Below are 25,414 nucleotides of genomic sequence, written 5' to 3' on the forward strand. Positions count from 1 at the left end.
TAATAGTTCTAAAGTTTCCTCTACATAGCAGTATTTTCTTACTGTGAGAAATTGACCCTGAGTTACATATTATCTAAAGGGTTTAAGTGACCACATATGCCTTAAAATTATATCCAAGTACAGAATGACTGCTTTAATTTTTAATCTAATTTGTTAATTTGGAATTTATTTATTTTTTGGTTAAAAACAAAACAATTATATCAATTCACATAGGGATTTCAGTGAAATTCAGATTTAATTGGTTGTTTTTTGCTTTGTGTCGAGGGGCCTCATATTTGAGTCTTGCTTTAGGCCTCACTAACTCAAGAGCCGCCTCTGGTTTTATAAACTGTTAAGATGATAAGCAAAAGGGTACATTTGTACCCACACTTATGCCTGTCTTTACTTGTAGTAATGTAATTATGTTTTTGGAAATATGAGTGAAAAAGATTATATATTTTTGTGGTCTAGTGGAGTGGAAACCCTAAAAGGCTTTGTAAAGTTATTGAATAACACTTATAATATAGATTGTTCCCAATATTTAATTTTATTATTCCAAACATTGCAAAACAAAGCTGTATATCATTATAAGCAAATCAACAGAAAAATCTTAAAATTACACAAACTTCAAACCACGCAACACTATATTTACTGGGTCCCGACTGTGTGTGTTGTATGAGAGTATGTGGTGTGTGTGTTGTATGAGAATGTGTGTGATGTGTGTTATATGAGGGCATGGTGTGTTTGTTGTATGAGAGTGTGGTGTGTGTGTGTTATTGTCTTTTATAACACTTTCAAGTTTGACTACATTCAGGAATAAAGTACACATATATTCTAGTCACTGACAAAAATTGCAACTATCTTGTGGTTTATTACTTCAGAAAGTTTCAGACCCACCATAATAATAGGGTTGGGAAGTGATGTGCTATCACTGCACTGGGTCCAAGGAAAAAATGTTTGAAGAACCCTGCATTAAAGTAGTCTCAGAAACAGTCATCTAAGAGGTCCAACAATGCAACCAGCAAATACTCTGCAGTAGTTTCTGTAAGTAAAGTCCAGATATAGCAAAACTGTTCATTCTTATCAGCCCTCCAATGGTTATGCAAATATTACGAGGACAAAAGGAACATTAAACACTAAATATATTTTATAAGCATAGTATTAATGTTAATCCCTACCTCCCTCTAGTCATGGGTGCCGGAATATTTAAATCTAGCTTTCAGTGCATTCTAGTGCTGGCATGTTTGCATATCTGCAGTTACTTTCCTTCAGATACCTGCAGTGAAACCTAGGTTCCAAAATAGCGGCACCCAGGGAGGTGCATGAAATGTATTTTAGAGTTTAATATCCCTCAACACAGAGTTTTTTGGATCCCTGCCATGAGGTAGGTTGAAGATAGAAATCTCCTCAAGAAATACTCTGTCTGTACTTACCTTCCTCAATCGCGCAATATGTCTTCCCCCCCCCCCCTCCCCTGCTATCACTGGCAATCTACCTGATCTCTTCACGCACACTGCAAGGGGTCTTCTTCTAGACATAGGTCCATTTTAACATCTGTCTTCTTCCTGTGCTAGCAACCACTAATTAGGGAGCAACTTTGGGAATTTAAATTAATTTAGGTTGAATATTTGTCAAAACCAATAGGAAGGGTTTGGGTAAACGTTAATGCACAACGGGACATATTTCAGTGAAATTCAGAGCAATTCATATTCAGATTTATTGGTTCATTTGTGCATTTTGTTTTGTGCTGAGGGGCCTCATTTTTTAGCCTCGTTTAAGGCCTCACTAACTCAAGATCTTACTTTTGCTAAGGGCTGCAAATAAGGATTATTTTCATAATCGATTAATCGTCCGATTATTTTTTCGATTAATCGACTAATCGGATTAAAAAAAAAAATCCTATATTTAAAATAAAATCCACATACTGAGTTTTATAAATATAAAATTCAGACAAACTTTACATTAACACAACTGTTTGTCCAATTTTTTAACCCGCGGCAGAACACATTTTTCTAATCAAGCCAAAAAAAACACAAACTGTTTCAAAAGAGGTAGAACTACAAAAAGGTAGACTATTACTGTTAATAACATTCTGTTATTCACTCTCTCAGAAACTTTGCATTCAAATGCAAAAATGACAATATGTCCACATGCTTCTGGCTTTGGCTGGCTCTCTTTTTGCTAGTTATTTGGCCTGCAGCAGAGAAGAGGTGCTTAGATGGTGTTGAGGTGCCTGAGATGCATAAGTAGGGTTTTGCCAACGCTCCACCAATGCAAGGGGCCTCTTAACAAAGTAAGCCTGGTCTTCATTCTAACATAAAAAATCTTTATTATCTATATGCAATGGTAAATAACCAGCTATAAAGGATTGGGAAAAATATCTAGTCTGCACTTAAAATAACAGATATATATACTTATAGAGGTTAAATTTGGTACATATTACAATTAATTAAAAATATTTAAAAAAAACAAACAAGAAAAGTCAAAAGTGCTAAGGACTATATATCAGTAACAGGACAAACCCTTACACATTTATCTATACAGTACATATAATCAGCAATAGCAAGCAATACGCTAATAATTTTTCAAACAAATAATAGTGCACATCAATTCAAACAACAACCATCAATCTAGGGCTAGGTGTAAGTAACAAGCTCAGCACTATATCATGCAAAGCATAGTCCCAAATCACATGATTTAATATAAACAATACAAATGATGATTCCTATTATTTCTTGGTTGCACATAAGCCAAGAGCAATTGTAAACTTAAAAAGAAACTTATGCTGTCCTGAAAAAGTGAAAAGTAAACGTCTCTAGACGTCCTTTAGGTTAAGGACAAAACCATAAAACACAATACCATGTGCAGGAGCTCATTGGAGTGAAGCAGTTGGTGCTGTGCACAGACCAACTAATTGCAAACCAACTAATCAATTATGAGATTTGTTGACAACTTTTTTCATAATCGATTATACCAAGTAGTTGTTGCAGCTCTAGGGTTGTAAAGTTACATTATTTTATATTATAATAAATACAAGAATGTATCCGTAATCCTGCTTTTGCCATTTAAATTTGTATCAAGCACTTAATCCCAGAGCTGGAATATAGCTCTGAAGTATGTGCATACCTTGCATTTGTTCCTAATTGCTTGAATTAAACCACAGTATAACACTATAAAGTTTTACTCTTTTCTTTGAGGAACTCCAACGGAAGTCATTTTATAGGACTATTTGGTACCAGTTGCAATTATTTAATTGCTGCATCCACCCTATTATAAGTACTAGAAGTGTCTAAGTGTTTATGTTTATCCGATTTTTTATTGGTGTGGTATCCTCTGACGAAGGTGACAATTGTTTTAACCTTCGAAATGCGTGAGGACTTTAATTTAATGAGACAGGCGAAGAGCCCCTTTCGGCCTAGATAGAGATTGTTTCTTGATATAGGAACGCTGAATTTATACTGTACCGCTGACTTACTCACTTTTATACGTTTAAATACCTCACACTTTTGAGGTTATTAAAGTGAGTTTGATTGATATGTGGCTTTATATTTTATTATTAAAACGATAATACACTATCAGCGCTTTCTTTGTTTTTCCTATGAGTGGCTCTAAGTGACATGTGAGAGGATTTCAGAAGTGTATATTCACTGAAAGGAAGTTTCTACATTTCTTGTTTTCTTTTATCTTTTACACATTAATCATAACACATTTTACCACCCCTACATATCCTTATGTCTGTTATTTTAAATCCAATTTACTATATAATTTTTATAAAAATGAATTGACTTATTCACCAATGACCTATTGTATCTACAAGCGCACATGGTGTGTATGATAATAAACGTGGCGCTAATGCTTACCTTATAATAAAGGCTCCTCTGGTCTCTAGGAGCTTCCTCTCAGTGCTGAACCGCTTCAACAGATTGATCATGAACCGGTGGAAATATAAATTCATTGTCGGCGTAGATGGCGAACACTCCAATCCTCGAGAACCTACAAAATTCAATGGACTTGTATAGTGATGGCTACCTGGCAATGCTACATGCCTGAGGTTCCAAGTGTGTAACTATTAAACGTAAACACAAGTCAATATTATAAATGTGCATAGTACATATAAACAATTAAGAAATTACAAAAGGTCTGCATTTAACACTGTTAGATTGACAGCATAATTTATAACATTTTCAAAATAAAAAAAGGACAGGCAAACACCCCTTGAAAAACCTGATGAATCTGTGTTCACACTCTGTTGTGGCCAGTTAGGGACAGGTGCAAATAAACTTGAGATCTAAATAAATTACAAGGCCAGGTATTTATAATTTTCTGAGGTTAATGCCCCTCACTGTTCCTGGCAGTGACAATCTTTATGGTGTTGTGTGTTTTGATGGGTGAATTTGTGGTTTGTTTTATGGTAATATGTGTCTGGACTGTCTTCTAGGGCAGTGTTTCATAATTCCAGTCCTTAAGTACCCCTAACAGGCCAGTTTTTCTAAAGCACAGGTGGAATAATCAGCTGATCATTAGCTAATAACCTGATCTTAACCATCAGCCGATTATTTCACCTGTGCTCTATTTAAGATTTAATAAAAAGCGGGATAACAGGAGCTAAAAGAGTCCACCCTGAACTGCACTGTCCCACCGAAGAATTGCAAATTTGTATGCCTTCATTTTCTTATACATGCTTTTATGTAAAAACCCTAATAGAATCCATGTTTCTGGTCTCCTCTGCTGCGGCCCGTTAGAGATAGAAGTAAATGAGATGTGTGCTCTAAATTAACTAATCACTACGTAGAATGTTGCAGGATCAGATAAATCTCACTATACTTAAGTATGATGGAGGCTTCTGCATACAGGTAAAATAAATAATATATAATGCAATGTTTTATTTTCATTAATCAAACATTTTACAGGGAGTTTGAATATTGATTTAGTGTGCCTTTAATCTAAGCCCCTATTAAATCACTGTATAATACTAATTCTCCTTAGTCATGGATACCAATTTTAATTACTATAGCATACTCTAAATACATTTTATTTGCATGCAAGTGAATGCAATCATTTGCGCCCGAGTGATAAGGGGTATATCGAGAGGGTTTTCACTCATTGGAAATACCGCTCGTATTACAGGTTGAAAGTAAACATCAATTGCGATTTACGCTAGAATAATTACTGCAATCTCAGAGCTGTGTTAAAGGGACAATGAACACCAGAATTTTTGTTGTTTAATGGGTCAGTAAATTCACAGTTAAGAAAATCTACGGCAATGTTCATTGGTAGCATTACATTGAAACCGCATTTTCTTTCATGTAATTAACAAGAGTCCATGAGCTAGTGACGTATGGGATATACATTCCTACCAGGAGGGGCAAAGTTTCCCAAACCTTAAAATGCCTATAAATACACCCCTCACCACACCCACAAATCAGTTTTACAAACTTTGCCTCCAAGGGAGGTGGTGAAGTAAGTTTGTGCTAGATTCTACGTTGATATGCGCTCCGCAGCAAGTTGGAGCCCGGTTTTCCTCTCAGCGTGCAGTGAATGTCAGAGGGATGTGAGGAGAGTATTGCCTATTGAATGCAGTGATCTCCTTCTACGGGGTCTATTTCATAAGGTTCTCTGTTATCGGTCGTAGAGATTCATCTCTTACCTCCCTTTTCAGATCGACGATATACTCTTATATTTACCATTTCCTCTACTTATTCTCGTTTCAGTACTGGTTTGGCTTTCTACAAACATGTAGATGAGTGTCCTGGGGTAAGTAAGTCTTATTTTCTGTGACACTCTAAGCTATGGTTGGGCACTTTATTTATAAAGTTCTAAATATATGTATTCAAACATTTATTTGCCTTGACTCAGAATGTTCAACTTTCCTTATTTCCAGACAGTCAGTTTCATATTTGGGATTATGCTTTAATTATCATATTTTTCTTACCTCAAAAATTTGACTTTTTTCCCTGTGGGCTGTTAGGCTCGCGGGGGCTGAAAATGCTTTATTTTATTGCGTCATTCTTGGCGCGGACTTTTTTGGCGCAAAAATTCATTTCCGTTTCCGGCGTCATACGTGTCGCCGGAAGTTGCGTCATTTTTTTGACGTTATTTTGCGCCAAAAATGTCGGCGTTCCGGATGTGGCGTCATTTTTGGCGCCAAAAGCATTTAGGCGCCAAATAATGTGGGCGTCTTATTTGGCGCCAAAAAATATTTTTCATTTGCTTCTGGTTGCTAGAAGCTTGATGTTTGGCATTTTTTTCCCATTCCTGAAACTGTCTTATAAGGAATTTGATCTATTTTGCTTTATATGTTGTTTTTTCTCTTACATATTGCAAGATGTCTCACGTTGCATCTGAGCCAGAAGATACTACAGGAAAACCTCTGCCTGCTGGATCTACCAAAGCTAAGTGTATCTGCTGTAAACTTTTGGTAGCTATTCCTCCAGCTGTTGTTTGTATTAAATGTCATGACAAACTTGTTAATGCAGATAATATTTCCTTTAGTGATGTACCATTGCCTGTTGCAGTTCCCTCAACATCTAAGGTGCAGAATGTTCCTGATAACATAAGAGATTTTGTTTCTGAATCCATAAAGAAGGCTTTGTCTGTTATTTCTCCTTCTAGTAAACGTAAAAAGTCTTTTAAATCTTCTCTCTCTACAGATGAATTTTTAAATGAACACCATCATTCTGATTCTTTGGACTCTTCTGGTTCAGAGGATTCTGTGTCAGAGATTGATGCTGATAAATCTTCATATTTATTTAAGATGGAATTTATTCGCTCTTTACTTAAAGAAGTACTAATTGCTTTAGAAATAGAGGATTCTAGTCCTCTTGATACTAATTCTATACGTTTGGATAAGGTTTTTAAAGCTCCTGCGGTTATTCCAGAAGTCTTTCCTGTTCCTAATGCTATTTCTGCAGTAATTGCTAAGGAATGGGATAGATTGGGTAATTCATTTACTCCTTCTAAACGTTTTAAGCAATTATATCCTGTTCCGCCTGACAGATTAGAATTTTGGGACAAAATCCCTAAAGTTGATGGGGCTATTTCTACCCTTGCTAAACGTACTACCATTCCTACATCAGATGGTACCTCGTTTAAGGATCCTTTAGATAGAAAAATTGAATCTTTTCTAAGAAAAGCTTATCTATGTTCAGGTAATCTTCTTAGACCTGCTATATCATTGGCTGATGTTGCTGCAGCTTCAACTTTTTGGTTGGAAACTCTAGCGCAACAAGTAACAAATCGTGATTCTCATGATATTATTATTCTTCTCCAGCATGCTAATAATTTCATCTGTGATGCCATTTTTGATATTATTAGAGTTGATGTTAGATTTATGTCTCTGGCTATCTTAGCCAGAAGAGCTTTATGGCTTAAGACTTGGAATGCTGATATGGCTTCTAAATCAACTCTACTTTCCATTTCTTTCCAGGGAAATAAATTATTTGGTTCTCAGTTGGATTCTATTATTTCAACTGTTACTGGTGGGAAAGGAACTTTTTTACCACAGGATAAAAAGTCTAAAGGTAAAAACAGGGCTAACAATCGTTTTCGTTCCTTTCGTTTCAACAAAGAACAAAAGCCTGATCCTTCGTCCTCAGGAGCAGTTTCAGTTTGGAAACCATCTCCAGTCTGGAATAAATCCAAGCCTGCTAGAAAGGCAAAGCCTGCTTCTAAGTTCACATGAAGGTACGGCCCTCATTCCAGTTCAGCTGGTAGGGGGCAGGTTACGTTTTTTCAAAGAAATTTGGATCAGTTCTGTTCACAATCTTTGGATTCAGAACATTGTTTCAGAAGGGTACAGAATTGGTTTCAAGATGAGACCTCCTGCAAAGAGATTTTTTCTTTCCCATGTCCCAGTAAATCCAGTGAAAGCTCAAGCATTTCTGAATTGTGTTTCAGATCTAGAGTTGGCTGGAGTAATTATGCCAGTTCCAGTTCCGGAACAGGGGATGGGGTTTTATTCAAATCTCTTCATTGTACCAAAGAAGGAGAATTCCTTCAGACCAGTTCTGGATCTAAAATTATTGAATCGTTATGTAAGGATACCAACGTTCAAGATGGTAACTGTAAGGACTATATTGCCTTTTGTTCAGCAAGGGAATTATATGTCCACAATAGATTTACAGGATGCATATCTGCATATTCCGATTCATCCAGATCATTATCAGTTCCTGAGATTCTCTTTTCTAGACAAGCATTACCAATTTGTGGCTCTACCGTTTGGCCTTGCTACAGCTCCAAGAATTTTCACAAAGATTCTCGGTGCCCTTCTGTCTGTAATCAGAGAACAGGGTATTGTGGTATTTCCTTATTTGGACGATATCTTGGTACTTGCTCCGTCTTTACATTTAGCAGAGTCTCATACGAATCGACTTGTGTTGTTTCTTCAAGATCATGGTTGGAGGATCAATTTACCAAAAAGTTCTTTGATTCCTCAAACAAGGGTAACCTTTCTGGGTTTCCAGATAGATTCAGTGTCCATGACTTTGTCTTTAACAGACAAGAGACGTCTAAAATTGATTACAGCCTGTCGAAACCTTCAGTCTCAATCATTCCCTTCGGTAGCCTTATGCATGGAAATTCTAGGTCTTATGACTGCTGCATCGGACGCGATCCCCTTTGCTCGTTTTCACATGCGACCTCTTCAGCTCTGTATGCTGAACCAATGGTGCAGGGATTACACGAAGATATATCAATTAATATCTTTAAAACCGATTGTTCGGCACTCTCTAACGTGGTGGACAGATCACCATCGTTTAATTCAGGGGGCTTCTTTTGTTCTTCCGACCTGGACTGTAATTTCAACAGATGCAAGTCTCACAGGTTGGGGAGCTGTGTGGGGATCTCTGACGGCACAAGGAGTTTGGGAATCTCAGGAGGTGAGATTACCGATCAATATCTTGGAACTCCGTGCAGTTTTCAGAGCTCTTCAGTTTTGGCCTCTTCTGAAGAGAGAATCGTTCATTTGTTTTCAGACAGACAATGTCACAACTGTGGCATACATCAATCATCAAGGAGGGACTCACAGTCCTCTGGCTATGAAAGAAGTATCTCGAATTTTGGTTTGGGCGGAATCCAGCTCCTGTCTAATCTCTGCGGTTCATATCCCAGGTGTAGACAATTGGGAAGCGGATTATCTCAGTCGCCAAACGTTGCATCCGGGCGAATGGTCTCTTCACCCAGAGGTATTTCTTCAGATTGTTCAAATGTGGGGGCTCCCAGAGATAGATCTGATGGCCTCTCATCTAAACAAGAAACTTCCCAGGTATCTGTCCAGATCCCGGGATCCTCAGGCGGAGGCAGTGGATGCATTATCACTTCCTTGGAAGTATCATCCTGCCTATATCTTTCCGCCTCTAGTTCTTCTTCCAAGAGTAATCTCCAAGATTCTGAGGGAATGCTCGTTTGTTCTGCTAATAGCTCCGGCATGGCCTCACAGGTTTTGGTATGCGGATCTTGTCCGGATGGCATCTTGCCAACCATGGACTCTTCCGTTAAGACCAGACCTTCTGTCTCAAGGTCCTTTTTTCCATCCGGATCTGAAATCCTTAAATTTAAAGGTATGGAGATTGAACGCTTGATTCTTGGTCATAGAGGTTTCTCTGACTCCGTGATTAATACTATGTTACAGGCTCGTAAATCTGTATCTCGAGAGATATATTATAGAGTCTGGAAGACTTATATTTCTTGGTGTCTTTCTCATCATTTTTCTTGGCATTCTTTTAGAATACCGAGAATTTTACAGTTTCTTCAGGATGGTTTAGATAAGGGTTTGTCCGCGAGTTCTTTGAAAGGACAAATCTCCGCTCTTTCTGTTCTTTTTCACAGAAAGATTGCTATTCTTCCTGATATTCATTGTTTCGTACAAGCTTTGGTTCGTATAAAACCTGTCATTAAGTCAATTTCTCCTCCATGGAGTTTGAATTTGGTTTTGGGAGCTCTTCAAGCTCCTCCGTTTGAACCTATGCATTCATTGGACATTAAATTACTTTCTTGGAAAGTTTTGTTCCTTTTGGCCATCTCTTCTGCTAGAAGAGTTTCTGAATTATCTGCTCTTTCGTGTGAGTCTCCTTTTCTGATTTTTCATCAGGATAAGGCGGTGTTGCGAACTTCTTTTGAATTTTTACCTAAAGTTGTGAATTCCAACAACATTAGTAGAGAAATTGTGGTTCCTTCATTATGTCCTAATCCTAAGAATTCTAAGGAGAAATCATTGCATTCTTTGGATGTTGTTAGAGCTTTGAAATATTATGTTGAAGCTACGAAATCTTTCCGTAAGACTTCTAGTTTATTTGTTATCTTTTCCGGTTCTAGGAAAGGCCAGAAAGCTTCTGCCATTTCTTTGGCATCTTGGTTGAAATCTTTAATTCATCTTGCCTATGTTGAGTCGGGTAAAATTCCGCCTCAAAGAATTACAGCTCATTCTACTAGGTCAGTTTCTACTTCCTGGGCGTTTAGGAATGAAGCTTCGGTTGACCAGATCTGCAAAGCAGCAACTTGGTCCTCTTTGCATACTTTTACTAAATTCTACCATTTTGATGTATTTTCTTCTTCTGAAGCAGTTTTTGGTAGAAAAGTTCTTCAGGCAGCGGTTTCAGTTTGAATCTTCTGCTTATGTTTTTTGTTAAACTTTATTTTGGGTGTGGATTATTTTCAGCAGGAATTGGCTGTCTTTATTTTATCCCTCCCTCTCTAGTGACTCTTGTGTGGAAAGATCCACATCTTGGGTAGTCATTATCCCATACGTCACTAGCTCATGGACTCTTGTTAATTACATGAAAGAAAACATAATTTATGTAAGAACTTACCTGATAAATTCATTTCTTTCATATTAACAAGAGTCCATGAGGCCCACCCTTTTTTGTGGTGGTTATGATTTTTTTGTATAAAGCACAATTATTCCAATTCCTTATTTTATATGCTTCGCACTTTTTTTCTTATCACCCCACTTCTTGGCTATTCGTTAAACTGATTTGTGGGTGTGGTGAGGGGTGTATTTATAGGCATTTTAAGGTTTGGGAAACTTTGCCCCTCCTGGTAGGAATGTATATCCCATACGTCACTAGCTCATGGACTCTTGTTAATATGAAAGAAATGAATTTATCAGGTAAGTTCTTACATAAATTATGTTATTTATTTTCAATAAATATTCATATTTAGATGTTTTATTTAATCTTACTTTTTGTCTGCAACTGTTAATTGCCGTTCGTTCTCCTACCCCTCGATGACATATCTAAGATGGGCGGTATAGAGAAATTCTGTTCTTCCCACATGCAAAATATTTACACGCCCACATTTCCTCCCACTAAAGCTCGCTCACGTTTATGACTCTACAGAGCGGCTGTTGCGTCTTATCAAGAATAGACTGCGCATGCATGCTCTCTTATACCTGATGTTCTAAGCATCGATCCCTTCACGGGAACGTCGGAAGTTGCGCATGCGCATACCTGTGTAAAGAAGAAACCAGGAAATAATGATGTCAACGTTGCACGTTCACAAATCTTGTCCATAGCGCGACAGATATTTTTACAATAGGTGGATGGACATTACTTACAAATATTTTTTTTTTAAAAATGGCGGAGCGGTAGATGGACAGTTAACATACAAGGGGGCTAAGATTTTGGATCAAATTAATAGGCTAAAAAAACAATTATTTAAAAAGTGATGAATGAAACTTATGTTTAATACATCATGCAAATGTAAATTTGAAGTTTAAATTTCGGAGTATACTGTCCCTTTAAAAAGAAAGATCCCTTTATTACCAATTCACCAGTTTTGCATAACCAACACAGTTATATAAATACACTTTTTACCCCTGTGATTACCTTGTTTCTATGCCTCTGCAAACTGCCCCCTTATTTCAGTTCTTTTGACAGACTTGCTTTTAGCCAATCAGTGCTCACTCCAGGGTAACTTCATGTGCATGAGCTCAATGTTATCTATATGAAACACATGAACTAATGCCCTCTAGTGGTCAAAATGCATTCAGATTAGAGGCAGTCTTCAAGGTCTAAGAAATTAGCATATGAACCTCATAGAATTAGCTTTCAACTAAGAATACCAAGAGAACAAACCAAAATTGGTGATAAACGTAAATTAGAAAGTTGCTTAAAATTACATTCCCTATTTAAATCATGAAAGGTTTTTTTGGACTTGACTGTCCCTTTAACTGTTTCACAAAAATAAAAAGTTGCACACAACACATTGCACAATACAGTTACACGCATAATAACACTATCTAATAAAATTATTTGTAAAAAAAATAGGTGTTAGTTTTTTGCCACTTTTTTTTTCTTCTCCATTGACTTCTATGGGGGGAATATGTGAACGCGCTATTCTAACTTCGTGCCAGTCAGGTTACCGCTAGAGTGAAAACAGTTTACTTTCTTAATACTCTTAATACGAGCGCAACCCGACTAGCGAAAAAAAAATAATTCTAGTGCAATTAACACTCAAGTGGAAGCGTTAATATGCACTCCACTTGTGAACCCATACCTTAGATCAACAACAAAAAATGAGCCTGCGCCGCATCCCATCTTCAATAACACTAAAGTTAGGTGGCTAATCTTCAATGAACATTTAGTTAACAGCGGCAGATATGGCCGCCAAACTCCTCCCCCTCCTCCTCCGTACCCTTCTTGTTTTAAATAAATACTCGTTCACAGGGACACTGTTCTATTTCTAATGCGCATGCGCTATATAATTGTAGTACGCTCGCTATTAGAAATAGAACAGTGTCTCCGTGAACGCGGCTAAAGAATCTAGCCGAGGATTTGTTTCTCATTGGCTGAACACTTAGAGAAAAAGTCTCCAACGTAACAGGGGGAGGAGTTTGGCAGCCATATCTGCGGCTGTTAACTAAATGTTCATTGAAGATTAGCCACCTAACGTTAGTGTTATTGAAGATGGGATGCGGTGCAGGCTCATTTTTTTTGTTGATCTAAGGTATGGGTTAAAGTTTTCATGGGTGTTGACTGTCCCTTTAATGCACATGTAATGAAAGTCGCGTAAATAGAGCGGGGAATTATCCCCTTTCCCCTTATTAATGGTGAGATCACAATAGCACCCATTATATTAGATTATTCCATCACTAAAACAAATGAAGCCATGGACTTCTGGCTATCGCGCAATGACTCACGTGGATAGAACTCTGTCTCCAGGGCTACATAAGGAATCTTCCTGCACACAAATATTTGTGCTGTGGGCTTACGTTATTGCTCTGTCCTGTCTCTGCTTGCTTTCTGTCTGCCCTTTCAGGGGGTTCTTTGTAATTATGGCACCCTCTGCATGACTAAGTGCACAGCTGAAATGACAGGAGGCATAACCACTCCATATGCCCTAGAGGTTCACTGTCCTCCAGCATAAATAACGTAAGCAGATCTGAAAAACACATTTCCAAGGAAAAACTTTGCTTCTAATTAGTCAGAGATTACTCTGATGTGATCAAAGAGTCTCTTACAAAGTCTTCAGGGGTTGAGCGAGGAAGGGGGAGATATGAAGAAGCTGGCAAGAGAGTGGGATAAAATGTGAGATACATAGCGAGGGAGGGTGATGAAGTAAAAGAAGCGGAAATGTTGTATACAGAACAAGGGGAGTATAATGAGGCAGAAAACAGGGTCAGGTGAGCTGTGTAAGGAGGGTAGCCTGGGTGCACTTAATTAAATTCAAATCTCAGTTTAATCAGTCAGGAATATCACAGCAATGAAGGCATTAACCTAGTTGCAGTAAAGTGTGTTTGCTGTGTGAGCTGCAGCTGGCAGATTCAGCAGAACCATAAAGACCCTTCACAGAAAGGGACATTTTACACTGAAATCTCTGTAGAATGCACACTTTAGATTTAGTAGTTTGTATTGTGCATAGCAGTCCATTTAGACTACATTTATTGTGTTAGGAGAAAATGGATCTTACCACGGCATTAAGTCTTACAGTCCCATACGGAAAGCTGCTTCTATTACTTTCTATGGGAGGGATTCTCACAAGAAACTCACAGTTCACCCTTTCTTTTTGCCTCTGGAAGGTCTTGTGTCGCCTGATGTGTATCTATTGTATATTATGGATGTCCTCTCATTATCTACCGTTCAAAATCTTCAAAACTTCTCAATTTCTTCGCCTTTTAGGGCCAGATTACAAGTGGAGCGCTAAACATCGCTTTGATGAAAGCGATATTAGTGCTCCACTGTGTAATAACAACTCACGATAATGTGTGCTGGTATTACAAATTTTCAGCAATGTGACTTTGCAAAGAATTGCGCTCACGCTTCTATGGGAATCTCGTTATGATGCCATCAGAAGGGGTAAAGTACCGCAGCGATGGCAGCAAATATAAATATATTAACACATAAATATATAGCTACATAAGCACATACATATATATTTACTGGGAACACACAGTTCCCATTAACGGCAATGTAAAGGCACTTTTCATTGCCTTTTTTTTTTTTTTTAATACCCCACTCCCACCAACTTTATTCCCATAATAATGCCTAGTGCAGTAAATGTATTAAAAAATAAAGATGCTGCCGTCTTTATTTTTTTTTTAATAAGCTACGCTAGACAGTATTTTGGGGGCAGATTTATAAAATTAACCAGAGCTCGCAGGTGCATTTCAAAGTCTGAGAGTTAGACATTGCTCAATTTTCAGAGCTAAATTGCATGAAAAGAGGAAAAAATAAATAATAAAATATATTTACTGTCTTTTTAAAGGGTTATGAAACTCCAAATTTTTATTTTCAAGATCCAGATAGAGCAAGTGAAACAACTTTATAAATATCCATTATCTATTTTGTTCAAAAACAGGGACATATGCTTAGGAGCTGGCCCATTTCTGGAGCACTATATCACAGAAGTTTTTGCAAGAATGTTATCCATTTGCAAGCGCACTAACAAGAACGGATGTATTCCTTGAAAAAGCTGAATAATCCGTGAAACGTACATTGCAGGTTTACTTTGCACGTATGCGTGACATCACAAGAGGTGGGACTTACCGTTAAACATATTTTCTGGCTCCATTATCAGCCAGAAAACGCTGGGGGAGAGTTAGCGTTTATTCGAGCTGTAGACCTGGCTTTACAGTGAACTGGTCCTTTGTTACCCTTGTGACCCAATCATGTTGTGCTTTTAATATTTTAATAAATTTATGTTATTTTTAAATCCATCTGTTCAATGCAAGTTTACTTACCTGGGAGTGAGGAATTAATAAATACGTTTACACCCTGAGAGCTCAGCAATAGCTCTATAAAACGTGAGTAAGGTTCTAAATTTGTTTGGTTGCAGAGTAGAAACAGAACTTCACTATAGAGATTTCTTCTCTCCTGAGGATGATATGTTGCTTTCTGGTAATCTCCTTGGAAAGGAGAACTACAGCTAATACGTATATACCCTGAGAGCTCAGCAATACTATATATTTTCCAACACAAAAGAATCACGCTATGTTTACCTTCTCTTCCTGAGATCACATTCCATGGACACTATGTTTCAAAGTGGAAAGAATATTAGGACTATATCCTTTCTCATTTTTATTTAAAAGTACACATCCCTTAAAGGTATGTCCAAAGTTCAGTACTGTCTTACACAAGACACAGCTAAGGATCCTTCCCACCTACCACTGTACCAAATTTAGTCAGTCACAAATGTCTAACAGATTTCTTTCCCATAATCACGACTCCTCACTTGTGACAGATTTCTTTCCCATAATCACCACTCCTCACTTGTGACAGATTTCTTTCCCATAATCACTACTCCTCACTTGTGACAGATTTCTTTCCCATAATCACCACTCCTCACTTGTGACAGATTTCTTTCCCATAATCACCACTCCTCACTTGTGACAGATTTCTTTCCCATAATCACTACTCCTCACTTGTGACAGATTTCTTTCCCATAATCACCACTCCTCAATTGTGACAGATTTCTTTCCCATAATCACTACTCCTCACTTGTGACAGATTTCTTTCCCATAATCACTACTCCTCACTTGTGACAGATTTCTTTCCCATAATCACTACTCCTCACTTGTGACAGATTTCTTTCCCATAATCACGACTCCTCACTTGTGACAGATTTCTTTCCCATAATCACTACTCCTCACTTGTGACAGATTTCTTTCCCATAATCACTACTCCTCACTTGTGACAGATTTCTTTCCCATAATCACTACTCCTCACTTGTGACAGATTTCTTTCCCATAATCACTACTCCTCACTTGTGACAGATTTCTTTCCCATAATCACTACTCCTCACTTGCTGCATCTAATGTCCCCTTAACATCAAGAACACAGCTCAATATCTTGGTTCTTACAACTCTACTCTTGTCAGCAAACTAGTCCACTTTGTTATAGACCAAAGGGATTTTATTGCATTGTGGACACTGTACAACATAACTCTTTCTAACACAACACTCACTAAATGTTAATGTATATGCAAACATTAAAATTAACACACACTGGGATAGTTTATATTTCAATAAAAATACTATTATATTTCCCTTAGACTTTAACAAAACATTAAAATGTGATATACAACAGTTCTATGATCTTAACAAAGCTTATGAACACGAATACATAAGACAAACACAGTGACATGTTCCATACATTTCCCAAATCGAAGACTAGAGGAAACCTGAGTAGCAAACATCAAACAGTGTTAGTTCATGCTGTCTGTCAATCTGTCAGGTTAACAATGTGAGGAAATGTCACCGGAGCTGTACTCTATCTTACAGGCGACCACACCTACGCTGGCTGCCTTATTCAGGTTTTGTACCTAATGGCAAACAAAACCAAACACATAGATCATTTCCATGTGATAAACAAACTGGTACAAATACTCACTGATTGTAGTATATTCCACAGCAGACAATGATTCGTTACCAAAAAGCAGTCACAAAAAGCTCTAATGATTAGATTTAAAAATTCTTCAACCCTAGATACAACTAACTCATGCACACTTTAGTTTTTAATTCTCTTTTTTTGTCCCCTACAAATACATCTATGCTTAAAGGGACAGTAAAGTCAAAATTGATTCAGATAGGGCATGCAAATTTAAACAACTTTCCAATTTACTTTTATCATTGAATTTGCTTTGTTCTCTTGGTATTCTTTGTTGAAAGCTAAACCTAGGTAGGTTCATGCAAGTGTGTGGAGTAAGGGGCAGTCCATGAGAATTTATGAAATAGGGAGTAGTTGCTTATGGGTGTAATGAAGGGACACAGCCAGGAGTGCGTAGAACAGGACTTGAAAGTCCATAAGAGTGTGGAGTATAAGCCCATGAGAGTAAAATGAGGTACAAGAATAGTGAGATACATGAAAGTCTGTGGAGAAGGACAGGTCAATCAGGATACGTGAAGTGAGGGAGGCCCATGACAGTATGTAACAGAGGGCATTTCATCAAAGTGTGGGATAGAGGACCATGAGTGGGTGTATAAAATAAGGGTACTGTGAGAGTATCTAATACATGAGATTTATAAGATAGCATGTGCAGTAAAAGGGAATGTGGGACATGGGCGATTTATGATGGTCTGCATAGTATAAGAAGATGCAGGACAGTTTTACAAATATTTAGAGGTCTGTGATTCTCCCAAATTCTATTTTGACAGCACACAATTGTATGTAATCACGGGAACATAACAATGCTTAACACACCAGGAGGCCTCAATAGAAAGGTTCATGTGTTAAACTCAAATTATGCTAAAGGGTAACTGAACCTAATTTTTTTCTTTCATGATTCTGATAGAGCATGCAATTTTAACCCTTTGAGTGCTAAGCACTTTCCCACCTGGGTGCTAAGCTGATTTGAGTTTTTTTTTAATTTTTTTTAACTTTTTTTCTTTTCTTCCAGATCCCCAAGACTTATACTGTTGGAAAGGTTAGGCGATTACCTTTCCAACGGTGGGTCTGTAGCTGCTTAGATGCCTGAGATACAGGCTTCTAAGCAGCATGCCCCCTTTCCCTATACTTGTCATTGTCTGTTTTAAATAAAGTTGTGCAGTGACGTCACCACGCAAAACGTGTCACTATGCAGGCCCGATCGCCGGGGTAGGAGCGGGTGGGAGCCCCCAGATCTCCTTCAAGGTGGGAGAGTGCTAGTGTTGGCTCTGAGCCGTCAGCACCTGAGTGGGAAACTCTGAGCTGTCGTTAGTACTCAAGGGGTTAAGCACCTTTCTAATTTACTCTTGTTATCAATTTTTCTTCGTTCTCTCTGTATCTTTATTAGAAAAAGCAGGAATGTAAGCTTACGAACTGGCCCATCTTTGGTTCAGCACCTGGGTACAGCTTGCTGATTGGTGGCTAAATGTACCCACCAATCAGCAAGCGCTATCCAGGGTGCTGAACCAAAAATGGGTCGCCTTGTAAGCTTACATTCCTGCTTTTTCAAATAAAGATACCAAGAGAACGAAGAAAGATTGATAATAGGAGTAAATTAGAAGGTTGCTAAAAAATGGCATGCTCTATCTGAAACACGAAAGAAAAATTTGGGTTCAGTATCCCTTTAATGGGGGTGTTTTTATAGGTTATTAACTTCCAAATCATTTAATGCTATGCCTATTTTAATAATCAAAGGCTGGAAATGCACAACAGAATGAATTACAGAAGTTAAGTATTTTGAGCACGCTCAGTTCACATATAAGTGATTTCCGAGTGTAATAAAAAGAACAGTTTAAACTATGGCAATTTAGTGTTTGGATGTTAAAAAATGTTATTAAAGGGACATGTAATTTTAAACAACTTTCCAATTTACGTTTATCAATTTTGCTTGGATTTCTTGGTATTCTTAGTTGAATGCTAAACTTAGGAGGTTCTTAGACCTTGAAGGCCGCCTCTGCATTTGACTTTTTTTCACCACTAGAGGGCGTTAGTTCATGTGTTTCATATAGATAACATTGAGCTCATGTACGTGAATTTACCGAGGAGTGAGCACTGGTTGGCTAAAATGCAAGTCTGTCAAAAGTACTGAAATAAGGTGGTAGTCTGCAGAGGCTTAGATACAAGGTAATCACAGAGGTAAAACGTGTATTATTATAACTGTGTTGGTTATGCAAAACTGGGGAATGGGTAATTAAGGGATTATCTATCTGTTAAAACAACAAACATTCTGGTGTTGACTGTCCCTTTAAATTATTCAGAATGGGTATGGAATTGTTAATTGCATCATCAATAGGGAATACATTTTTTTTGATTGGGTATCTTTATTTTTGGAAAACCCCAGTAAAAACCTGAGAAAAGCTGTTTACAGTTGTTTTTTCGGCACATTGACCTAATTGAGTATAAGAAAACTTGATCTTTCGGTTATATTGTATAAATAATTCAGGTGGTTTGACTGAATGGTAACACCTCTAATGAGTGGCAATTCAATAATGAACTGAAGAGTGACTTCTACAAGTGATAATACTAACAATAACAATAGCTGTGGATATGTTTTTGCATTTCTTTGAAGCATCAAACATTCTTATAGCTGAAGGCTCACAGACTTTCCTAAGGGCGCTTAAATAATAGTTTTAGAATTATGAATTGAATAATTTTGGAGTGACTTTTTTTATTGATATTAAAACCACATTTTTCCAAGTATTTGTACACTGAGAATTCACATTGACATATGTTGATTTAAACATCATTTTTAGACCTGCCAAGCATTGCTTTTGGTAATGATCGCTAAAAGTTACTCACCAGTACTGCTGGTCTGGGCTCCTCTGGTTGGGGCTGGTACGTGCAGCTCAGACATTCCATGAGGGATGTCAGCAGCCTCATTGGTCACATCCGTTTGACCCGCTGGAGACGATGCAATTTCTGCTAAAACTTCCAGATCCTTTAAAATAACCTACAGTGTAAAATAAATAAGTAAATAAAACACTGATATATCAGCCATGGCAAGTCTCATCAGGACACCCTACATTAGTAGCTGGAGACTATTTGCCGGAAGTCATTTGCCACTTCATATTGTAGCAAGAATAGAAATAATCTGCAAACGATTTTTTTTTAGTACATTGCTTTACAAAGGATTCTCTAGAGATTCTTCTATAACTTTTCATCTAGGACTATAGAAGGTTCCCTGGAATAGTACCTTGGATCAGCTTTTTAAAATTGACAGCTACACCCTATATAGCAATTCTCACCACCCAGGACAAGCAGATTAAATATCCCTCAGTCTACCTTAGATCTTTCTTTACAGTGTTTCTTTATCTAGTGACCTAATAATCTGCTGCTCTAATTATAAAAAAACAATATGGTGATACCATGATATGGACTAAATTATTATGGCTGAAGTATGTCCTTGGAGGTGGTAGTTCATGACTGCATATAGCCAAAAGCTAGATCATGGTCTACCAGAAGCTCTTTAAGCGGTGACCAGCAGATAATATGGCTGTTATGTAATTGTCCTACTTTTATCCACAAGTAGTGAAATAATGGCTTTAAGTTAAAAAGAAATATGCAGATCTTTAAGTCAACAAGAATGGGTAGTGTAAAATACTAAAGAATTGCACAATACTCCAGGACTCACGCAGTCTATGACAAGTGAACTGCAACCTTTACAAGAAGAAGTGTATGAAACACGAAGACTAGACAGCGTTCAGTTTGTGATACAGGAACTGCAACAGACAGAAAGCTGCACGAGACCACAATCTAACTGTAACACTGAAAGTGTAAAACACACCAGCCCCAGAAACCTTGGAATCTGTGATTCAGTTGACAGTCAGCGGTGCAATCCCTTCTGGCTTAAAGCTGTGTGGAAAATGAATCATTTTCCAGCATGACATTAATCCTAAACACACAAAATTGTGCCGTGTATAACTGAAGTGCAAGGAAGAGGAAGGAGTGCTAATTTGTATGGCTTTGCGTATTGGTATCTTAACCTCATCGAACACTTTTAGGACCATTTGAAAAGGTGAAACAAACAGGACACCTCTAGAGTCGGTATTTGGGGAGCACTGAATGAAGTGCAGAAAAATGTGGATTGTAAAATTCAGCACAAACGTGTAGACTCAATGCCAGTGACAGTTAATACAGTTATTTTTTATTTCTTTATTGAGATTTTTTTTTATTTGCAGTATGTACTAACATTTGTTTACGTTTATTAGTGGAAGACATATTGTATTTGAGAAATATGTTTTTAAACAAATTATTATCATTTGTTTTAGACACGATGTAATAAAAACATAATTTATGCTTACCTGATAAATTTATTTCTCTTGTAGTGTGTTCAGTCCACGGGTCATCCATTACTTATGGGATATATTCTCCTCCCCAACAGGAAGTTGCAAGAGGATCACCCAAGCAGAGCTGCTATATAGCTCCTCCCCTCACATGTCATATCCAGTCATTCGACCGAAACAAGACGAGAAAGGAGAAACTATAGGGTGCAGTGGTGACTGGAGTTATAATTTAAAATTTAGAACCTGCCTCAAATAGACAGGGCGGGCCGTGGACTGAACACACTACAAGAGAAATAAATTTATCAGGTAAGCATAAATTATGTTTTCTATTGTTAAGTGTGTTCAGTCCACGGGTCATCCATTACTTATGGGATACCAATACCAAAGCTAAAGTACACGGATGATGGGAGGGACAAGGCAGGAACATTAAACAGAAGGAACCACTGCCTGTAGAACCTTTCTCCCAAAAACAGCCTCCGAAGAAGCAAAAGTGTCAAATTTGTAAAATTTGGAAAAAGTATGAAGTGAAGACCAAGTTGCAGCCTTGCAAATCTGTTCAACAGAGGCCTCATTCTTAAAGGCCCAGGTGGAAGCCACATCTCTAGTGGAATGAGCTGTAATTCTTTCAGGAGGCTGCTGTCCAGCAGTCTCATAGGCTAAGCGTATTATGCTACGAAGCCAAAAAGAGAGAGAGGTAGCCGAAGCCTTTTGACCTCTCCTCTGTCCCGAGTAAACGACAAACAGAGAAGAAGTTTGTCGAAAATCTTTAGTTGCCTGTAAGTAGAACTTCAGAGCACGGACCACATCTAGATTATGCAAAAGACGTTCCTTCTTTGAAGAAGGATTAGGACATAAGGATGGAACAACAATCTCTTGATTGATATTCTTGTTAGAAACAACCTTAGGTAAAAACCCAGGTTTAGTACGCAGGACTACCTTGTCTGAATGAAAGATCAGATAAGGAGAATCACAATGTAAGGCAGATAACTCAGAGACTCTACGAGCCGAGGAAATAGCCATCAAAAACAGAACTTTCCAAGATAAAAGCTTAATATCAATGGAATGAAGGGGTTCAAACGGAACACCCTGGAGAACTTTAAGAACCAAGTTTAAGCTCCACGGAGGAGCAACAGCTTTAAACACAGGCTTAATCCTAGTCAAAGCCTGACAAAAAGCCTGGACGTCTGGATTCTCTGCCAGACGCTTGTGTAAAAGAATAGACAGAGCAGAAATCTGTCCCTTTAGTGAACTAGCGGATAAGCCCTTTTCTAAACCCTCTTGTAGAAAAGACAATATCCTAGGAATCCTAACCTTACTCCATGAGTAACTCTTGGATTCACACCAATATAAATATTTACGCCATATCTTGTGGTAAATTTTTCTGGTAACAGGTTTCCGAGCCTGTATTAATGTATCAATAACCGAATCCGAAAACCCACGCTTTGATAGAATCAAGCGTTCAATTTCCAAGCAGTCAGCCTCAGAGAAATTAGGTTTGGATGGTTGAAAGGACCCTGAATTAGAAGGTCCTGCCTCAGGGGTAGAGACCATGGTGGACAGGGCGACATGTCCACTAGGTCTGCATACCAGGTCCTGCGTGGCCACGCAGGCGCTATCAGAATCACCGATGCTCTCTCCTGTTTGATCCTGGCAATCAGTCGAGGAAGCAACGGAAAAGGTGGAAACACATAAGCTATGTTGAAAACCCAAGGGGCTGCTAGTGCATCTACCAGCACCACTCCCGGGTCCCTGGACCTGGATCCGTAACAAGGAAGCTTGGCGTTCTGGCGAGAAGCCATGAGATCCAGATCCGGTTTGCCCCAACAAAGAATTAGTTGGGCAAATACCTCCGGGTGAAGTTCCCACTCCCCCGGATGAAAAGTCTGGCGACTTAAAAAATCCGCCTCCCAGTTCTCCACGCCTGGGATGTAGATCGCTGACAGGTGGCAAGAGTGAGACTCTGCCCAGCGAATTATCTACGAGACTTCCAACATCGCTAGGGAACTCCTGGTTCCCCCTTGATGATTGATGTAAGCCACAGTCGTGATGTTGTCCGACTGAAATCTGATGAACCTCAGTGTTGCCAACTGAGGCCAAGCTAGAAGAGCATTGAATATTGCCCTTAATTCTAGAATGTTTATTGGGAGGAGTTTCTCCTCCTGAGTCCACGACCCCTGAGCCTTCAGGGAGTTCCAGACTGCTCCCCAGCCTAGTAGGCTGGCATCTGTTGTTACAATCGTCCAATCTGGTCTGCGAAAGCACATTCCTTTGGACAGATGAACCCGTGATAACCACCAGAGAAGAGAATCTCTGGTCTCCTGGTCCAGATTTAGCAAAGGGGACAGATCTGAGTAATCCCCGTTCCATTGACTTAGCATGCATAGTTGCAGCGGTCTGAGATGTAGGCGCGCAAATGGCACTATGTCCATCGCCGCGACCATTAAGCCGATCACTTCCATGCACTGAGCTACTGATGGGCTTGGAATGGAGTGAAGGACACGGCAAGCATTGAGAAGTTTTGATAGCCTGGACTCCGTCAGGTAAATCTTCATCTCTACAGAATCAATAAGAAAAGGGACCCTTGTGAGTGGTAACAGAGAACTCTTTTCCACGTTCACTTTCCACCCATGCGACCTCAGAAATGCTAGAACTATCTCTGTATGAGACTTTGCATTTTGAAAACTTGACGCTTGTATCAGAATGTCGTCTAGGTACGGAGCCACCGCTATGCCTCGTGGTCTTAGTACCGCCAGAAGAGAGCCCAGAACCTTTGTAAAAATTCTCTGGGCCATAGCCAACCCGAAGGGAAGGGCTACAAACTGGTAATGCCTGTCTAGAAAGGCAAATCTTAGGTACCGATAATGATCTTTGTGAATCGGAATGTGAAGGTAGGCATCCTTTAAATCCACTGTGGTCATATATTGACCCTCTTGGATCATGGGTAGGATGGTTCGAATGGTTTCCATCTTGAACGATGGAACCCTTAGGAATTTGTTTAAGATTTTTAAATCTAAGATTGGTCTGAAGGTTCCCTCTTTCTTGGGAACCACAAACAGATTTGAATAAAACCCTTGCCCCTTTTCCGTCCGAGGAACTGGGTGGATCACTCCCATCACTAAGAGGTCTTGTACACATTGTAGAAATGCCTCTTTCTTTACTAGGTTTGTTGATAACCTTGACAGATGAAACCTCCCTTGTGGAGGAAAAGTCTTGAAATCCAGAAGGTATCCCTGAGATATAATCTCCAGCGTCCAGGGATCCTGTACATCTCTTGCCCAAGCCTGGGCGAAGAGAGAGAGTCTGCCCCCCACTAGATCCGTCTCCGGAAAGGGGGCCCTGACTTCATGCTGTCTTAGGGGCGGAAGTAGGCTTTCTGGCCTGCTTGCCCTTGTTCCATGACGGGTTGCTTTTCCAACCCTGTCTGTAACGAGCAGTAGTTCCTTCCTGTTTTGGAGCGGAGGAAGTTGATGCTGCTCCTGCCTTGAAATTACGAAAGGCACGAAAATTAGACTGTTTGGCCTTTGATTTGGCCCTGTCCTGAGGAAGGGTGTGGCCCTTACCTCCAGTAATGTCAGCAATAATTTCCTTCAAGCCGGGCCCGAATAAGGTCTGCCCTTTGAAAGGAATGTTTAACAATTTAGACTTAGAAGTTATATCTGCTGACCAGGATTTAAGCCAGAGCGCTCTGCGCGCCTGTATGGCGAATCCGGAATTTTTAGCCGTAAGTTTGGTTAAATGCACTACGGCATCCGAAACAAACGCATTAGCCAGCTTAAGGGTTCTAATCTTGCTCAGAGACTCATCCAATGGTGCTGTGCGAATCGTCTCTTCCAGAGACTCAAACCAGAATGCCGCTGCAGCAGTGACAGGCGCAATGCATGCAAGAGGCTGTAATATAAAACCTTGTTGAATAAACATTTTCTTAACATAACCCTCTAATTTTTTATCCATTGGATCTGAGAAAGCACAGCTATCCTCCACCGGGATAGTGGTACGCTTGGCTAAAGTAGAAACTGCTCCCTCCACCTTAGGGACCGTCTGCCATAAGTCTCTTGTGGTGGCGTCTATAGGGAACATTTTTCTAAATATCGGAGGAGGGGGAAAAGGCACACCGGGTCTATCCCACTCCTTACTAATAATCTCTGTAAGCCTCTTTGGTATAGGAAAAACGTCAGTACACACCGGCACCGCGTAGTATTTATCCAGCCTACATAATTTCTCTGGGATTGCCACCGTGTCACAATCATTCAGAGCCGCTAACACCTCCCCTAGCAACACGCGGAGGTTCTCAAGCTT

At 38.9% G+C, this 25,414-nt stretch overlaps 1 protein-coding gene across 1 annotated transcript in view; it reads right to left on the reverse strand.

Moving 5' to 3' along the window:
• The window catches only part of VAC14 (VAC14 component of PIKFYVE complex), a 371,973-nt gene that overhangs the window by 68,107 nt on the left and 278,452 nt on the right, over window positions 1-25,414 (reverse strand). The window contains exons 13-14 of the mRNA XM_053702343.1: window positions 19,635-19,785; window positions 3,840-3,972 (exon numbers count right to left, since the gene is read on the reverse strand). Of these exons, the coding sequence (XP_053558318.1) occupies window positions 3,840-3,972; window positions 19,635-19,785 (284 nt within the window). The remainder of the gene's footprint in view (window positions 1-3,839; window positions 3,973-19,634; window positions 19,786-25,414) is intronic.

This window comes from Bombina bombina, chromosome 1 (assembly GCF_027579735.1).
Source record: "Bombina bombina isolate aBomBom1 chromosome 1, aBomBom1.pri, whole genome shotgun sequence".
NCBI lineage: Eukaryota > Metazoa > Chordata > Amphibia > Anura > Bombinatoridae > Bombina > Bombina bombina.